Below are 13,243 nucleotides of genomic sequence, written 5' to 3' on the forward strand. Positions count from 1 at the left end.
TGATCCTTAAAAAAAAAAATTAAAATTAAATAAAAAAATTAAAATAATATAAAATAGATAGAATAGCATATTAAAAGCCATATTAGATAAAAATATGACGCATATCAAAAGTCATTAGCTAAAATAGGATAGAATAGCTTTTAATTAGCTATTTTAGATAAAAATGTAATAACACAATATTGTCTTTTTTTGCTCTCCTGAACTAAACTTTCTAAGAAGTCACCCATTCTAGTATAATGGTATTATTCTCACATAAGCACGTTTAACTGCAGAATTCTAATGGGTTCGTAGTCATTACGACTTTATAACGCGTTGTGTCAAGAAGAATTTGAATGTACATATAAGCACATCCTCATTCTCATACCCAGGCGATATGAGACGTCACAAAAAATATGACCAAATCATTGGAGATGTTCTTAAGAGTTGCATTTTGGGGTAATATTAAACTCAATCCCCGAATGAACAAGAGTGCAAGGTATAGAACAACTAGGGTACCGCGGGTCCTGCTCGCGTTGGTTCTGCTTTGTAGTGACCAAGAAGCACGAGCTTCAGATCAACCAGCCATTGACAATCACTTTTGTGGTTCCCAATTGGTATGGAGCTTCCTGTCCAATGTAGGGACACTTTCTTCATGATCTAGGGTTCAAATGTAGCTTGCTCTAAGTAGGGAGAGCTCCTATTTAGTCCCATCTGTCCACACTCTTCCCTTTCATCCAAGGAAATTTAGGATTGATTGTTTGGTGTAGTGGATCGCAAAATACTTCCATGAAACAGAGTTTAAGTTTGAGAAGAAAAGTAGGACCTTCTGTTTAGCCAAGAAATGTCCAATCCTTCTTGATAGTTCAAAACAATTCTATGAAATAAAGCACGGAGTGCCCGCTCAGGGGTAGAGGTAGCAAGGGGCTTGGGGGAGCACGCTTTTCTCCCCACCCCCCACCAAAAAAAAAGAATTAAAATTAAAATTTTGCACCTGATTTTTAAAAAAAAAAAAAAAAAAAAAAAAAAAAAAAAATTGCCCCCAGCCCCAATTGCAAATGGAACGCTGGCTCCACCCCTGTGCCCGCTAATAGTTCATCATTCTTACATATACGCCGCATTTTGTAATGAGATGGATGATGCTTTAAGTCTTAGAATGATCATTAACGTCAAAGTATATTGTCACATTAATTAATAAAAACCAAGTCCAGCTCTTTGCCCCAAAACACTTGAGAATACCAAAGTAAATTAAAAAAATAAAAATACTTCTTGTATATAGTATTTTAAAGTAAGAAAAGCCGCGGGCTTACATAAATTTGCAGCCACTTCAGCCCCTTATATCGTTTCCTTTTTGCTTTCCCTTTTGCCCTTTTTACCAAAGTCAAAAAGTTTCACCCTCCACAAACACACTTTTCCCGCATTTTTCTTACTCAATCAACTTTCCAGGAAAATAAAAACGAAAATAAATAAAAATTCAAAGGACCATAATGACATATTTAGCGGGAAACTTCGAAATTTTAGACCCTAAAATTCTTTCCGGTGAATGTTTGTCCAAATTGCCAATTAGAGGGTACAATGTTCCATGAAGTGGAGGTGCGGCGGTCACTGCCTGTAACTCTGAAGGAGAGTGACTGACCAACGAAAACCTCGTTTGATTGCCAGTTCTGACCCCAGTTACGACTCATGGTCATCCACCCAGTCTTTGACCCTTTCACGCTCACCTTCACTATGTCCCCTGCACCTGCGACGTTGGTGACCAGAACCAAGTTGAAGTATCGGAAGCCGTTGATTGTGAACCTAATCCCACCCTCCTTTTGGCACGGTACTCTGAAAAAAATAAATAAATAAATTTAAATTATTCTCATTTCAATTAAATATTAAAATTAATTTATTCTTATTTCAATTAAATATTTCACATGTTAAGCTTGATTTGTTTAAATAATAAAAAAAGTGTTATAATTTATGGAAACGGATGATTTAACAATAACTAGTCATTTGGTATATCCCTTAAATTCGTGTATCTCAAGGAATTAAGATTCTTTTCATTTGCTTTAGAAATGGGCAACAATTCAGAGAGAAAAATTAAATTTTACAAATCATGACTATAAATAATTTTACATTATTTAAAATTTCATATTCTTAAATATATTGTTTAAGAATATATTTTAAATTTTAAATTTCAAACGAAGAAAATCAAACCTCTTCCTCGTACTGTTACGCGGTTTTGGGTGGGGTACAGAAAGGTAAATCTGCTTTTCTCTTGGGTGTTGTGTTTAACACGAAAAAGGGTGGGTCAAACCGGAACCCTTTTCAGATTGATGGACGAGAGTACAAGATCTTATGGCAGAGAGGCTCGGGCCCACTTCTTTGGGTCTTGTTTGTCACGGTAAGATCAAAGATGGTGTGGACGTGACGACAACGTGGATATGATTATCTGGTGTAAGCATTGGATGTACGGTTCTGATTTTACGGACTAAAACTAAGTACCACAAGTAAATCACAGGGAAATCAATTTTCTGACACTTGTCTGAGGACTGTACGATTTACGAAGTAGGAGAAAAACCAGTCAACAGCCAATCACATGGATCGGCTATTCACATGGATCGGCTGGATAGCTTTAAGATAAATTGGCTAAACGATTGTCGTCCAGGTAAGATACGGCAGGTCGTTTTTACAATACCACCGTACCTCCACCTTTCGTCAAACAGAGCCTAGGGGAGTTGAAAAGGAAAGCAAAAACGCATAGTTCAAAGAGAGAGACTTACCGGCGGTAAGAGACGGGGACAATGCCCGCACGGTACTCTGCGATCTTGAGGAACATGGGCATGGCGAGGTCGAAGTGGGGGCGAGGAGGGTTGCACCACCCGCCGTCGTCGCTGGAAAGGGCGTAGTTGGGAGGGCAAAAGTTGGTGGCGGTGATCAAGATGGAGGGGCTACCGGAGTGGCACCACTGTGGATCGTTAGCGCACTTGATCTCGAAGCAAGCCCCGCAGCTGAGACCGCTGTTGAACAGGGCAGTGCTCAGTGCAGCTGTGTTCACGCCGTAGCCTTGGCTGTAAAGGTTTCCGTACCCACAAGCGCCTCCTGTGGAGAAAGAAGAAGAAAATGAGTTACTAGTCTTCTTTGGAATGGGGTTTTGAAGAATGCGAGTATCATAATTGGTGGATTTGATAAGAGTAAAGTACTCCTGGTCCTGGACTTTCTACTCTATGGTGCTTCATTGGAAAATGCGGCTAGAAATAGTTGATTTCAAAAGCTTCAAAGGAATTTCACAAAACAGAGTAAAAACAGAGTCAGAAAACAGAGTTAGAGTGGTTTTTCAATTTGGTTAGACTTGATGAAGAGAACAGTGAGACGTGAGTAAGGGGCACAATACCCATAGTTCCAGAGGCGTCATTGCCACCGTAGAAAGTAGCATGGGCGCTCTGCCAATCTCCACCACTGTAAACGCCTGGGATTCTGGCGTCAACCAGAGTGAGAAGCGCCATCAGAGAAACAATGCAGGCCACACTCAAAGCAGCCATAGCTTTCAAATGCTCTTAGAGACTCAGAGAAAGAGATGGCTCAATGCTGGCTTATTAGGAGGATCTGGCGTGTGAGAGAACAAGGCAGAGAGGACGGCTATTTATCGAGGCAGTGTAGTGGGGAATTGTCAAAAAAAAGGTGGAAAATGGGGAAGAAATTATCACCCTTAATTAAAGGTGTTTGGTCTCTCCCTAATCAAAACCAACTTTTTTGGTTTGGCCGAAATTCCATTCAACCCTCTCCAAAGCCCTTATTGATTATATCAAATTGACGGGAGGGCCATTTATATATTTTGCCTTCATTGATAATAACAGTTGGGTTTTTTTGGGCAAAAGAAGGGACATGTAGTAGAATGATTGTGTGGGACAAAATGAACCTGGTCCTCGAGGTTGATACTTGATATGAAATCACTTTGCTTGATTTTCAAGTTGTGCCATCAACTGTGGCCGATTAAGAAGAATTTTTTTTCTTTTTGTCTCTCTCCCTTTTTCTTTCTTTTCCCATCTTTGAAATTTTGGCTACCCAACCCAAATTTCTTTCCCTGTTTCTTTATCTTGGTTTTAACTAACTATAGAGGTTAGATCATGCCCCCAATTAATGAATATTAATAAGGATTTTTTTAAATATATATATATATATATTTGGAAGGCTTAATTATATTCATTATTTTTTAATTAAAGCCCCTAATTATAGTAAGAAGGCAATTAAAAATGCATTAATATCATTTAATTCCCCAACATTCCATTATGAAAATAAGTCCTAAAAAATTGATAGTATTAAATAATAGAATCAAATAATATTTAAGTCATTTTTAAATAAAAACCCATTTTTCAATTTTAAATGTTCTATTATTAGAAATATTAAAGAGAATGAAAAATAATATCCAATATGTTGTGAGTAGAGCTTTTGGAGCCTTGTGATGAACATTAAACAGTCAAAATTCTAATCAGAATTTAAAAGACAACAATAAGTTCTGATCTCAATTGTCAATTAAATCATTTGTAAAAGATGTGGATTGCTTTCGCATTCAATGCTAATAATATATAATTTATTTCAAACGTTAAAAAGATAGGAATTTTTTTATTTATTTATTTTTATGAAAAAAAGATAGAGATTATGCTACACAAGTACTCTAACATTCAAAATAAAATGAGGAAACAAAAAGTAAATGCTAAGAAGATGGAAAGTTTTCAAAATATTTTATTCAATTTAATTATAAACTTCTATCTTTATAAGTTTTCATTGTTTTCTCTTTATATTCCTATTTTTAAGTCTTATTCAAATTTAAATTATTATCTTCTTCTATACTTTCCTTATTTTCTAACAACTCAATATTCAAGGCATTAAAATCATTCCTTAGCTAATCATTGACAAAAAAAAAAGAGGTTAGTTATCAAAAACTCAATCAATCACTTGCATTAGTTACCAAAATGAAATGTTAGAAAAACTTAATCCGTAATTTTATATCCCAAAAAGCGAGAAAAATAATTATATTAAAATAAATATTATTTAATTAATATTTAAAAATAAATAAGATGCATCACTTAAACTTGTCATCTTAGGCCTCAAAATATATCGAGCCGGCCCTAAATTAGATTGACTCAAATCACATGCTACACGTGTCAAAAAATTGTAAAAGAATTGTAAGTATAACATTAGTTGGTTATATATTATAACACGAACGTCAACATGCTTAAAAACTTATTTTTTGGTGGGAATATATATATATATATATATATCCACTTGAAATAACCAAACTAAAACCAAGTTTTATGACTTGCCAAACACTTACTCAAAGTAGTGGGTACTCATGGTACGGACAGAATGTGAGTATGCTTGCTTCCAATAATGGACTCCTCACGATAATAGGATATAATTGTGATAATAAAATAATTAAAATAATTAAATATTTAATATACATTTGTCAACCTCCACTCCAACATGAATTGTATTTTTTTCCGAACTTTATGCCCAACCCAACCTACCTAAAAGAAAAACTCTCTTTTTATCTCTTGCTTATTTTACGTAATTGTTTTTATCAAGTAACTCAGGTCTAACTCTACGAGTTTACTTCTCCACCCCCACACAAAAAAAAAAAAAAACAATTAATAATTATATAATTGATCACAAAATTTGACCTTAATTACTATGGGCCGTGTAAGGAAGATGCAGTTAATTAGCCGCTGCAATTAAAGCTTTTCGATTTCTTAAAGTGGAAAACCGAAGGCCAATGCCGTTTTGGCGCCGCAACAATTTACCCGCCAACTTGAAGCGTTTTTTGTGCTTTTGGTGCGATGAAGGCAAAAATTCAACGGACAAATTAAGATGGGGGGCCGGGCGGGGCCCCATTTATCCGCATTTACCGCTCCACGTATCACGCCGTGCATTAGCCGTACGTTCGAGTAGACTTCCCTATACTATGGCTATGCGGTCTTGTGTTCGCATTGGTCTTCGTTCTTAAAGTTGAATGTTTTCTTATTACGTACTCTTTTTCTCCACTAATTTATTAATTAAATACTACCAATTACCAACTTTGTCAAGGTTCAATGTGAAATGAAGGTGCTTCATTGTCTTATTGTTTTGGATAAGTACTTCTTACGTACCCAAATTCAATGAGTTTTTGGATTGCATTGGGTAATTCCTCTTGTCTTGTCCTTACTTACAACCAAAGACTTAAAAGACCATTTTTAACTAGTCTTAATTTCTTTCAAATCCTTCCAAACATTTTCAAATAAGTCCATATTACTATAGATTTTTGACAATTTTTTGTTGTTGTCCGTATGGTTAGTAATTTAGACAGCAAATGTAAAAGAGTTCATATGAGTCTCATATATATATGCTTGAACAAGTTCCCGACAGTCTGCATAAAAGTGGATTCCATAGAGGTTTTTTCATATTTGCAATCTGGATAGCAAATTGTTGAAGATTCGGATTCATTGTATTTTCTGAGTTTGCAATTTTCATTATAATTTTATTTATAACCGATATGACGACGGTCCGTAATTGGTAAAATAATTAAAGAATACCGGATAAAGCATAGTCATAGAGCAATAAGTGAGGGGTTATGGGATGAGATGATGAAGTGTACGTTGGGGTAGTGAGGTGTAATCTTGGTGGCAAATTCACATGAATTAGGATGTTTCATGGGACTCAAATCTCAGGGTCATGGGTGGCGCCTGGCGGGTGGGTGCGTGTTGTTGAGCTACGGTTTAATTATTTTGATTACGTGTTCGATCTTCTAGATTTGGTTGATGCCCCGAAATGGACATTCTTTCTGCTTCTTCTTCTTCTAAGCAAGTACAACTGTACAAGGGAGAAGGAAATGGTCAACTTAACTATGGGTATGGTCCATACAAATTATAGGGAGAGTAGATAAAGTTCTAAATAGGTGGGCTTTAAGGGCCACGTACACCAAATTTGATAATCCTAATTTTTCATCAAATTGAATTGGAAGTAATTCTTCTAATTCAATTTATTATATAAGGGATTGGATTAGGATTGTTTACAATTATTTATTTAAATTTGAAAGAATTTGAGCAAATGATTGTAAGAGACCACTTATAGAAACCACCTGACCAAATAAAACTTGGACTGCACAACCACTTATCCGATTTGGTGGCCGGGTTTCATAAATGGTCTTTCACAATCACCTGCCCAAATTCTTTCAAATTCGGATAAATAATTGTACACGATCCTGATTCACTAAACGAGTAATTCTAATTTCTAAATGCATGTCACCACTATGTTTTATTTGCATTCCTCAAAATTGATGTAATTTTTAAAATTATTATTAAATCAAAATCAATAGTTATTTATGACAAATTCAATAGTTATTTTAAAAGCAACATTAATTTTGGAGGACATGAGGTGACCTGTAGCATTACTCATATTAAACTGACATGTCCAAAATACGATACACATATTAGTTTATTAAACTTAATTTTTTTAAAAAAAAAAAAAAAAAAAAAAACTTTATTCATCTACAACATGTGAATAAATTACATTATTCATAAAACTAACATTAATTAATATTAACGTTAACATTAATTAATATTAACGTTAATAAAATTTAAATAATAAGTGTACGTTGGGGTAGCGAGGTGCATGTACTTATCCCTTGAATGACTTTGTGTTAATAACAAACAACCTTGTGCATGTATTAAGTGCTATATATAGTTTACCAACCCTACATATTATATATTCCCACCATGACTCTTCATACGTAAATATTATTTAAAAGAAAAACAGTAAAATACATTTTTGATTTCTTTAATTAAGTGCATGTGGGTTAGTTTTGTTATCAATTGATCATCTGAAGTTTGTATCTATTGTCAATATAATCATTTTGCATGTGCATTTCCTGTTGTTCCTTTATATACATTAATATCACACGTATATATATATATATAAGAGTAAAAGATTCCTGTGAAAATTAATTTGAACAAAAACAAAAGAAAATAGGCTGTCATATATAGGATTCCCTTGACAGTAAATACAAACATCAAAAACCAAATATATTGTCGAGTTCAAAGTTCAGGCCAGATTGATAGTAAAACTCAAATTTGAAATGGTTAAAATATATTGTAATTTAATTAAGAAAGGCATAAAAAGTAGGCTAATGAAGGAGGAGTCACATGATTGAGATTCTTTGAAGTTGGGCCGCCAACATTAATTGTTTACTTTTAACTGTGCAGTTTTCTTTTTTCTTACCTACTGCGGATATTCAATTGTTAAGCATAACTGGATGAGAAGTGTAATTATGTTTCTTGAGTATCTCTAATATGTAGGCCGGCGTTTGCATGTGCTCGCAGGAGGAGCTTGAAGCTCAGGGCGTAGGCAATCGTGGGTTAGTTGTTGAGGCCGGTGATCACTTGATATATGAGTCAAGAAGATCATGGTTGTCTTCGTGTTCGATCTTATTTTAGAGAGACGCTAAAAATTATACTTTTTATTTTATTTTTATTTTATTATGTCAACGCGGTCTTATCAATCAATTATTATTAAAAAAAAAAAAATTAAAAGTTTATTGACACTATCACATCAATATAGTGAGAAAAAATAAGATAAAAGTATGGTTTCTAGCATTACTTTTTTTAAAAATGTAAACTGCTATGTAACAGTCTACGTGATACTCATTTCACATGACACTTATCACGTCAGTCGTCACTAAAATTTACATGTTAATCTACATGACATTTAATTACCACTTCAACCACTAAAATGTAAACTGTCACGTGACACTTATCAAGTTTACAAATTAATGTGGCACTTTATGCAACACTTATCATATAAACTATTAAAAATATAAATTGACACGTAGTGGTTCATGTACGTGACTCATTTCCATAAAATTTAATCTGTCACATGAGTTTATAAAGAAATTATACATATAATTCTTGTGGGTATATGCTTGATTGCTTTCATTCTAGTAAATTAGACATCCCACGAGATGTGGAATTTACGAAATATATTTGTGGCAAACATATTAATCACTAAATGTGCCACAAAGGGCACAAAAAGGGTGCCCTGATTAGCAAAGAATATGTAATTAGGAAATTAAAATAATTTGGTTGAATTAATTAGTGGGTATGTAAATTCTGATGCATGCATGCTCTTTCTTCATTGAAAACTTGCCTGATCTTTTCGAAACCCTAGGGACCATTCACCATATTTATGTCTTCTCTTTAGACGAAAGCAAAACCCTATGGTCTGTGTATAGAGCTCTATTGAGCTTTACGCGATCCCCAAAAGGACAAGGTCCCAAGTTTCTCAAGCAAGCAAATTTAGAATCATATATCTTCAGCTTTCTCTCTCCCTGTGCACCGGCCACCGCCATTACTGCAACTGTGGCTCAACCTTTTCTTTTCGTTTTCGTTTTTTGCAGGAATATCCTTTAATTTGGAGGTCCCCATGTGCTTTAGTCGATCTCTAGGTACTTTAAGCTTGATGAAGGCTAACTGCCACATCAACCAATTTAACTACCACCCATAATAGTGAATAAAAAAGGGTTGAAGAATCAAGGAATCGATCATTTCTAGCTATAATATAAGAAGAGACATAGTTCTTTTGTTTTTGAAGAGGGTTGGGGGGAGTGTAGGCACACGAAAGCATCTCCTTCAAGCTGCTTCCAATCATCAACTTGACCAACTTGACCCGTTAGTACTCAAGTGGAATACACTTATACACATCCCTATATGTGTGTGGGTCTGTGTGTTTATTACATATATATATTTATAGTCTCCATTTTTTCTTTGAATAAATTACTTGATGGGGTGCTGCTTGTTAGGGGTACTTTTACTACGGGCTGACTTAACAATCCACAAGATTCAACGTTAATCATTAAACAATTAAGTTTGTGTCAAATTTTATTGTACCACATGGCACTCATGTATATATACTGCCACATGAATATGGACGATAAAATTACTTTTGTTAAACTCCATTTTTTTTTTTTAGTGAAATAACCATGAATAAGGTATTTAATTTCTTCTTGTTTGTGGTTACAAGCAATTAATTCATCTTTAGATCACATGTTTATATTGGTAGCGGGTTTAATTAGTCCAACTCTTCTCAATGGAGATACAGACTCGTTCATCTAGGTTTAGTGTTGTTGGCATATTCTATGTCGAAATCTTTTGTATTGCAAGTTTAAGTCTAGTGGTTGAGGTTGTTCTAAGATGAGGTTTCAAAATTGGGTTAAACTTGAAGATCATAAACTGTCAATCGTTCGGCCGTGATCATTGGACGCCTTAGGATATCATATCCAAGAAATTTGGTTGCAGTCCCAATAGCAGTATGTTCAAATGAAGGTTCTTCATAAGCAAAAATTTAAGCTACCCAAGAGGCTCGATTGGAGAGGCGATCGCACAACGTTCGAATGAGAATTGACAACAAAGAGCACCAAGAGCCTCGATAGCAGAGGCGATCATGAAATGTTCGAACACGATCTTTTGTCAAGGCTTCACATAGAATTCCATTAACAAGACCGATCGCATAGGGTTCGAACACCAGCGGTTTCAAGCTTAGTTTGAGACACTCGGTCGTAGTTCTGATCACACTACGTTTGAACGCCGTCGACTAAGAAATCATGAAACCCTAGCTTGCGTCCAAATGCGCTACGCCACTAACCCATTTGAACGCCAATGCCTAAAATTGAGTTTTTCAAAAACCGACCTACCCTAAAAGCCTGTGTTTTCTTAGGGTCTGTATAAGCCTCATAATGTACGATTTTTCGTAAGACTCCATGACCTTTGTTTTGTGTTGTTTGGGTCTTTGGGTAAGTTTCTAGAACAATTTCTTTTCTGCTCCCTGGATCTTTTATATCGGTATGGGTCCGGGGTCCAACCAAAATGATAATTGCACTGGATCGAGGTACGTTGGTCCACCACATTACCACAATTCAAAATTTACTTCTTAGGCACATGTTGCACACTTTCGCAGCAAAAGGGGACAATGAGTCCCATGCCAAGACGACATTTTTTGCTCAGCCAATCGATGCATAGAAGAGAATGGGGTCCCAAAATGTATATATTAAAGATTTTAAAAAAAAAAAAAAAAAATCTATTTTTAAAAAAGAATAGTATGTTAATAATACATTGGGTTAGATATGTTGAACAATATAATTCATGAGAAGCAAAATGATCTCCAAGGGAATGATACCCCCATAGTTATTGCTTTATGCTTAAGAGAAAGCATGGTAGTTAATAGTTTATATGGATGATCATGCCTCTTGGTATTTAATACCATTTGAAATGATAGGGTCATCTACATTCTCAAGTAGCTTAATTTGTGGTTTTCTATCAATTTCTTTCTTCATCTCATGTTGAGAAGAATGAACGCATCAATGCTAAGGCATTAATTATTACACTTAGGTTTCAGAAACTCAACTCTTATTTATTAACATTCTTTCAATTACATTTTCAATCGGAAAAAATGATATACACCACGTGTTATGGTATTACAATTTGCATGCTAGAGAACTTTACCTAGACAGAATATCTCATGAAAAGTTATCTTGGCTCTAGCTTATCTAAGAGTATGAGTGGTTTAATTAAATAAGGATAGTTGTAGTAATCATCTATCTAAGTCAATCTTTTAATTATTTATAGCACTATGGTGCATAAGTTATTTAGTAATTTCTATTGTTCCTTGTACGAGTTTATCTCTAAGTTTTTTAGTTTGATTCAGTTTGAGTTGTGTAGATATGTAGTCCATTATTTAAATGATGATCAATTAATAAAGAGTAACCAGAATTAATCCAAAACCTTATATTTGAAAAGGTCTACGTTTCTTCATAATCTAAAATGTTCGGGTTTCCTCAGAATTTAAGGTCTAGGTTTCAACTTAACAATTTATCTCATTACTTGTCTGATAAATCGTTCACGTAACACCACACTTTTATTCCACTTTACTGATATGATACTGTCAATTAGTTACTAGATTTTTTTTTATTTTTTAAAACAATTCTTAATCGACACTATCACATTAGGTCATTAGCTAAATGTCATTTCTTTTTCAATCCAACCCGTTAGTAGTATAAAAGCAAATAATACATACCACTCCTATTCCTAGTAGAAAAAAATGGGTCACCCACTTCTTGGCATTTTGGGCCTGTTTGGGCTAAGCCCAAATGGGACAATAGTTTATGGGTCTGACATAGTAGAATCCCAAACCTGAGTCAACTTAAAATGGGTTCGGATCCAATTCGGGGTGAATACTGGACCTATCTGTTTTGGGCAAACTCACAAATGTAGAAAGAATGATATAGGAAGAAGGCAAAAGACTCAAAAAGAGAATTGAAATTTCTAATTGATTTTAATCATCAGAACCTCTCATTAAAAAATGGAAGAAAAAAAATACAAAATTTGGATACACCAATTGCAATAAACTCCATGCGGTATAAAAATGTGCTGAAAGCTCACAATGGTATGCAAAAATAACAAACAGTTCCTTGCACCAAACTTTTGTTCAAATTTTAGACGAAAACCGTCAAATATCACGTTAACACCAATCAAATTATAACCTATGTCAGCAATAAAAAAAAGATATATATATATATATATATATATATATATATATATATATAAATTGAAAGAAAAAGCTGGAATACATGTGGCCGAACCACGCCCTCCGAGCATATTTGGGGTGATTGCAGCTCTTTTGATTGGGGTACTGCATATTTTGTATGCATGGACTTATTTGTTATTTTTGCATATACTATAGTGAGCTCTCAACACATTTTTATATCACATGGAGTTTATTGCAAATCAATGTAATCATATGGACTAATTTTACATTTTTTCCAAAAATTAATGATGAACATTTTGTTCAACTAATACAATTTTAAGAATACGACTACGTCTTCATCCAAACTTGATCCGACGAAAGCTAAACGGCCAACTAATTAAGCAAGATTATGAGCTGCATTATTGGCACTGTCAATTAGCTCTTTGATCTTATGTTATATTTGTCCTCGTAACATAAGATTATTATCACATATATTTTAAAAATACATGTGAGAATCTTGAAATTAATGTTTATTCTGGGTAGCTATCATCATACTTTAAAATATTGTCCGTATCCATTTCTTTCAGAAGTTGCACTTATAAAAAGAATGACTCTCGCCATTTTTAGTGATATCAAATCTTGGTGATCAGGTTTCAAATGGTGCGATTATTGAAAATTATTTGTTGAAAAAGTAAGGCCCATTACATGACAAGATCCAATTATTTTTGTCAACCTC

General features: G+C 34.3%; 1 protein-coding gene across 1 annotated transcript; it reads right to left on the bottom strand.

The window, feature by feature from the left end:
- Positions 1-1,224: 1,224 nt before the first annotated feature.
- LOC133864422 (expansin-A4) lies at positions 1,225-3,707 on the bottom strand. The gene is made up of 3 exons (XM_062300753.1): positions 3,353-3,707; positions 2,742-3,060; positions 1,225-1,803 (listed from the first exon to the last, which is right to left on the bottom strand). Exons 1-3 carry the CDS (start codon positions 3,498-3,500, stop codon positions 1,494-1,496), a joined length of 777 nt encoding a protein of 258 aa, XP_062156737.1. The 5' UTR covers positions 3,501-3,707; the 3' UTR covers positions 1,225-1,493.
- Between the last annotated feature and the right edge of the window lie 9,536 nt (positions 3,708-13,243).

This window comes from Alnus glutinosa, chromosome 3 (genome assembly GCF_958979055.1).
Source record: "Alnus glutinosa chromosome 3, dhAlnGlut1.1, whole genome shotgun sequence".
Lineage (NCBI taxonomy): Eukaryota > Viridiplantae > Streptophyta > Magnoliopsida > Fagales > Betulaceae > Alnus > Alnus glutinosa.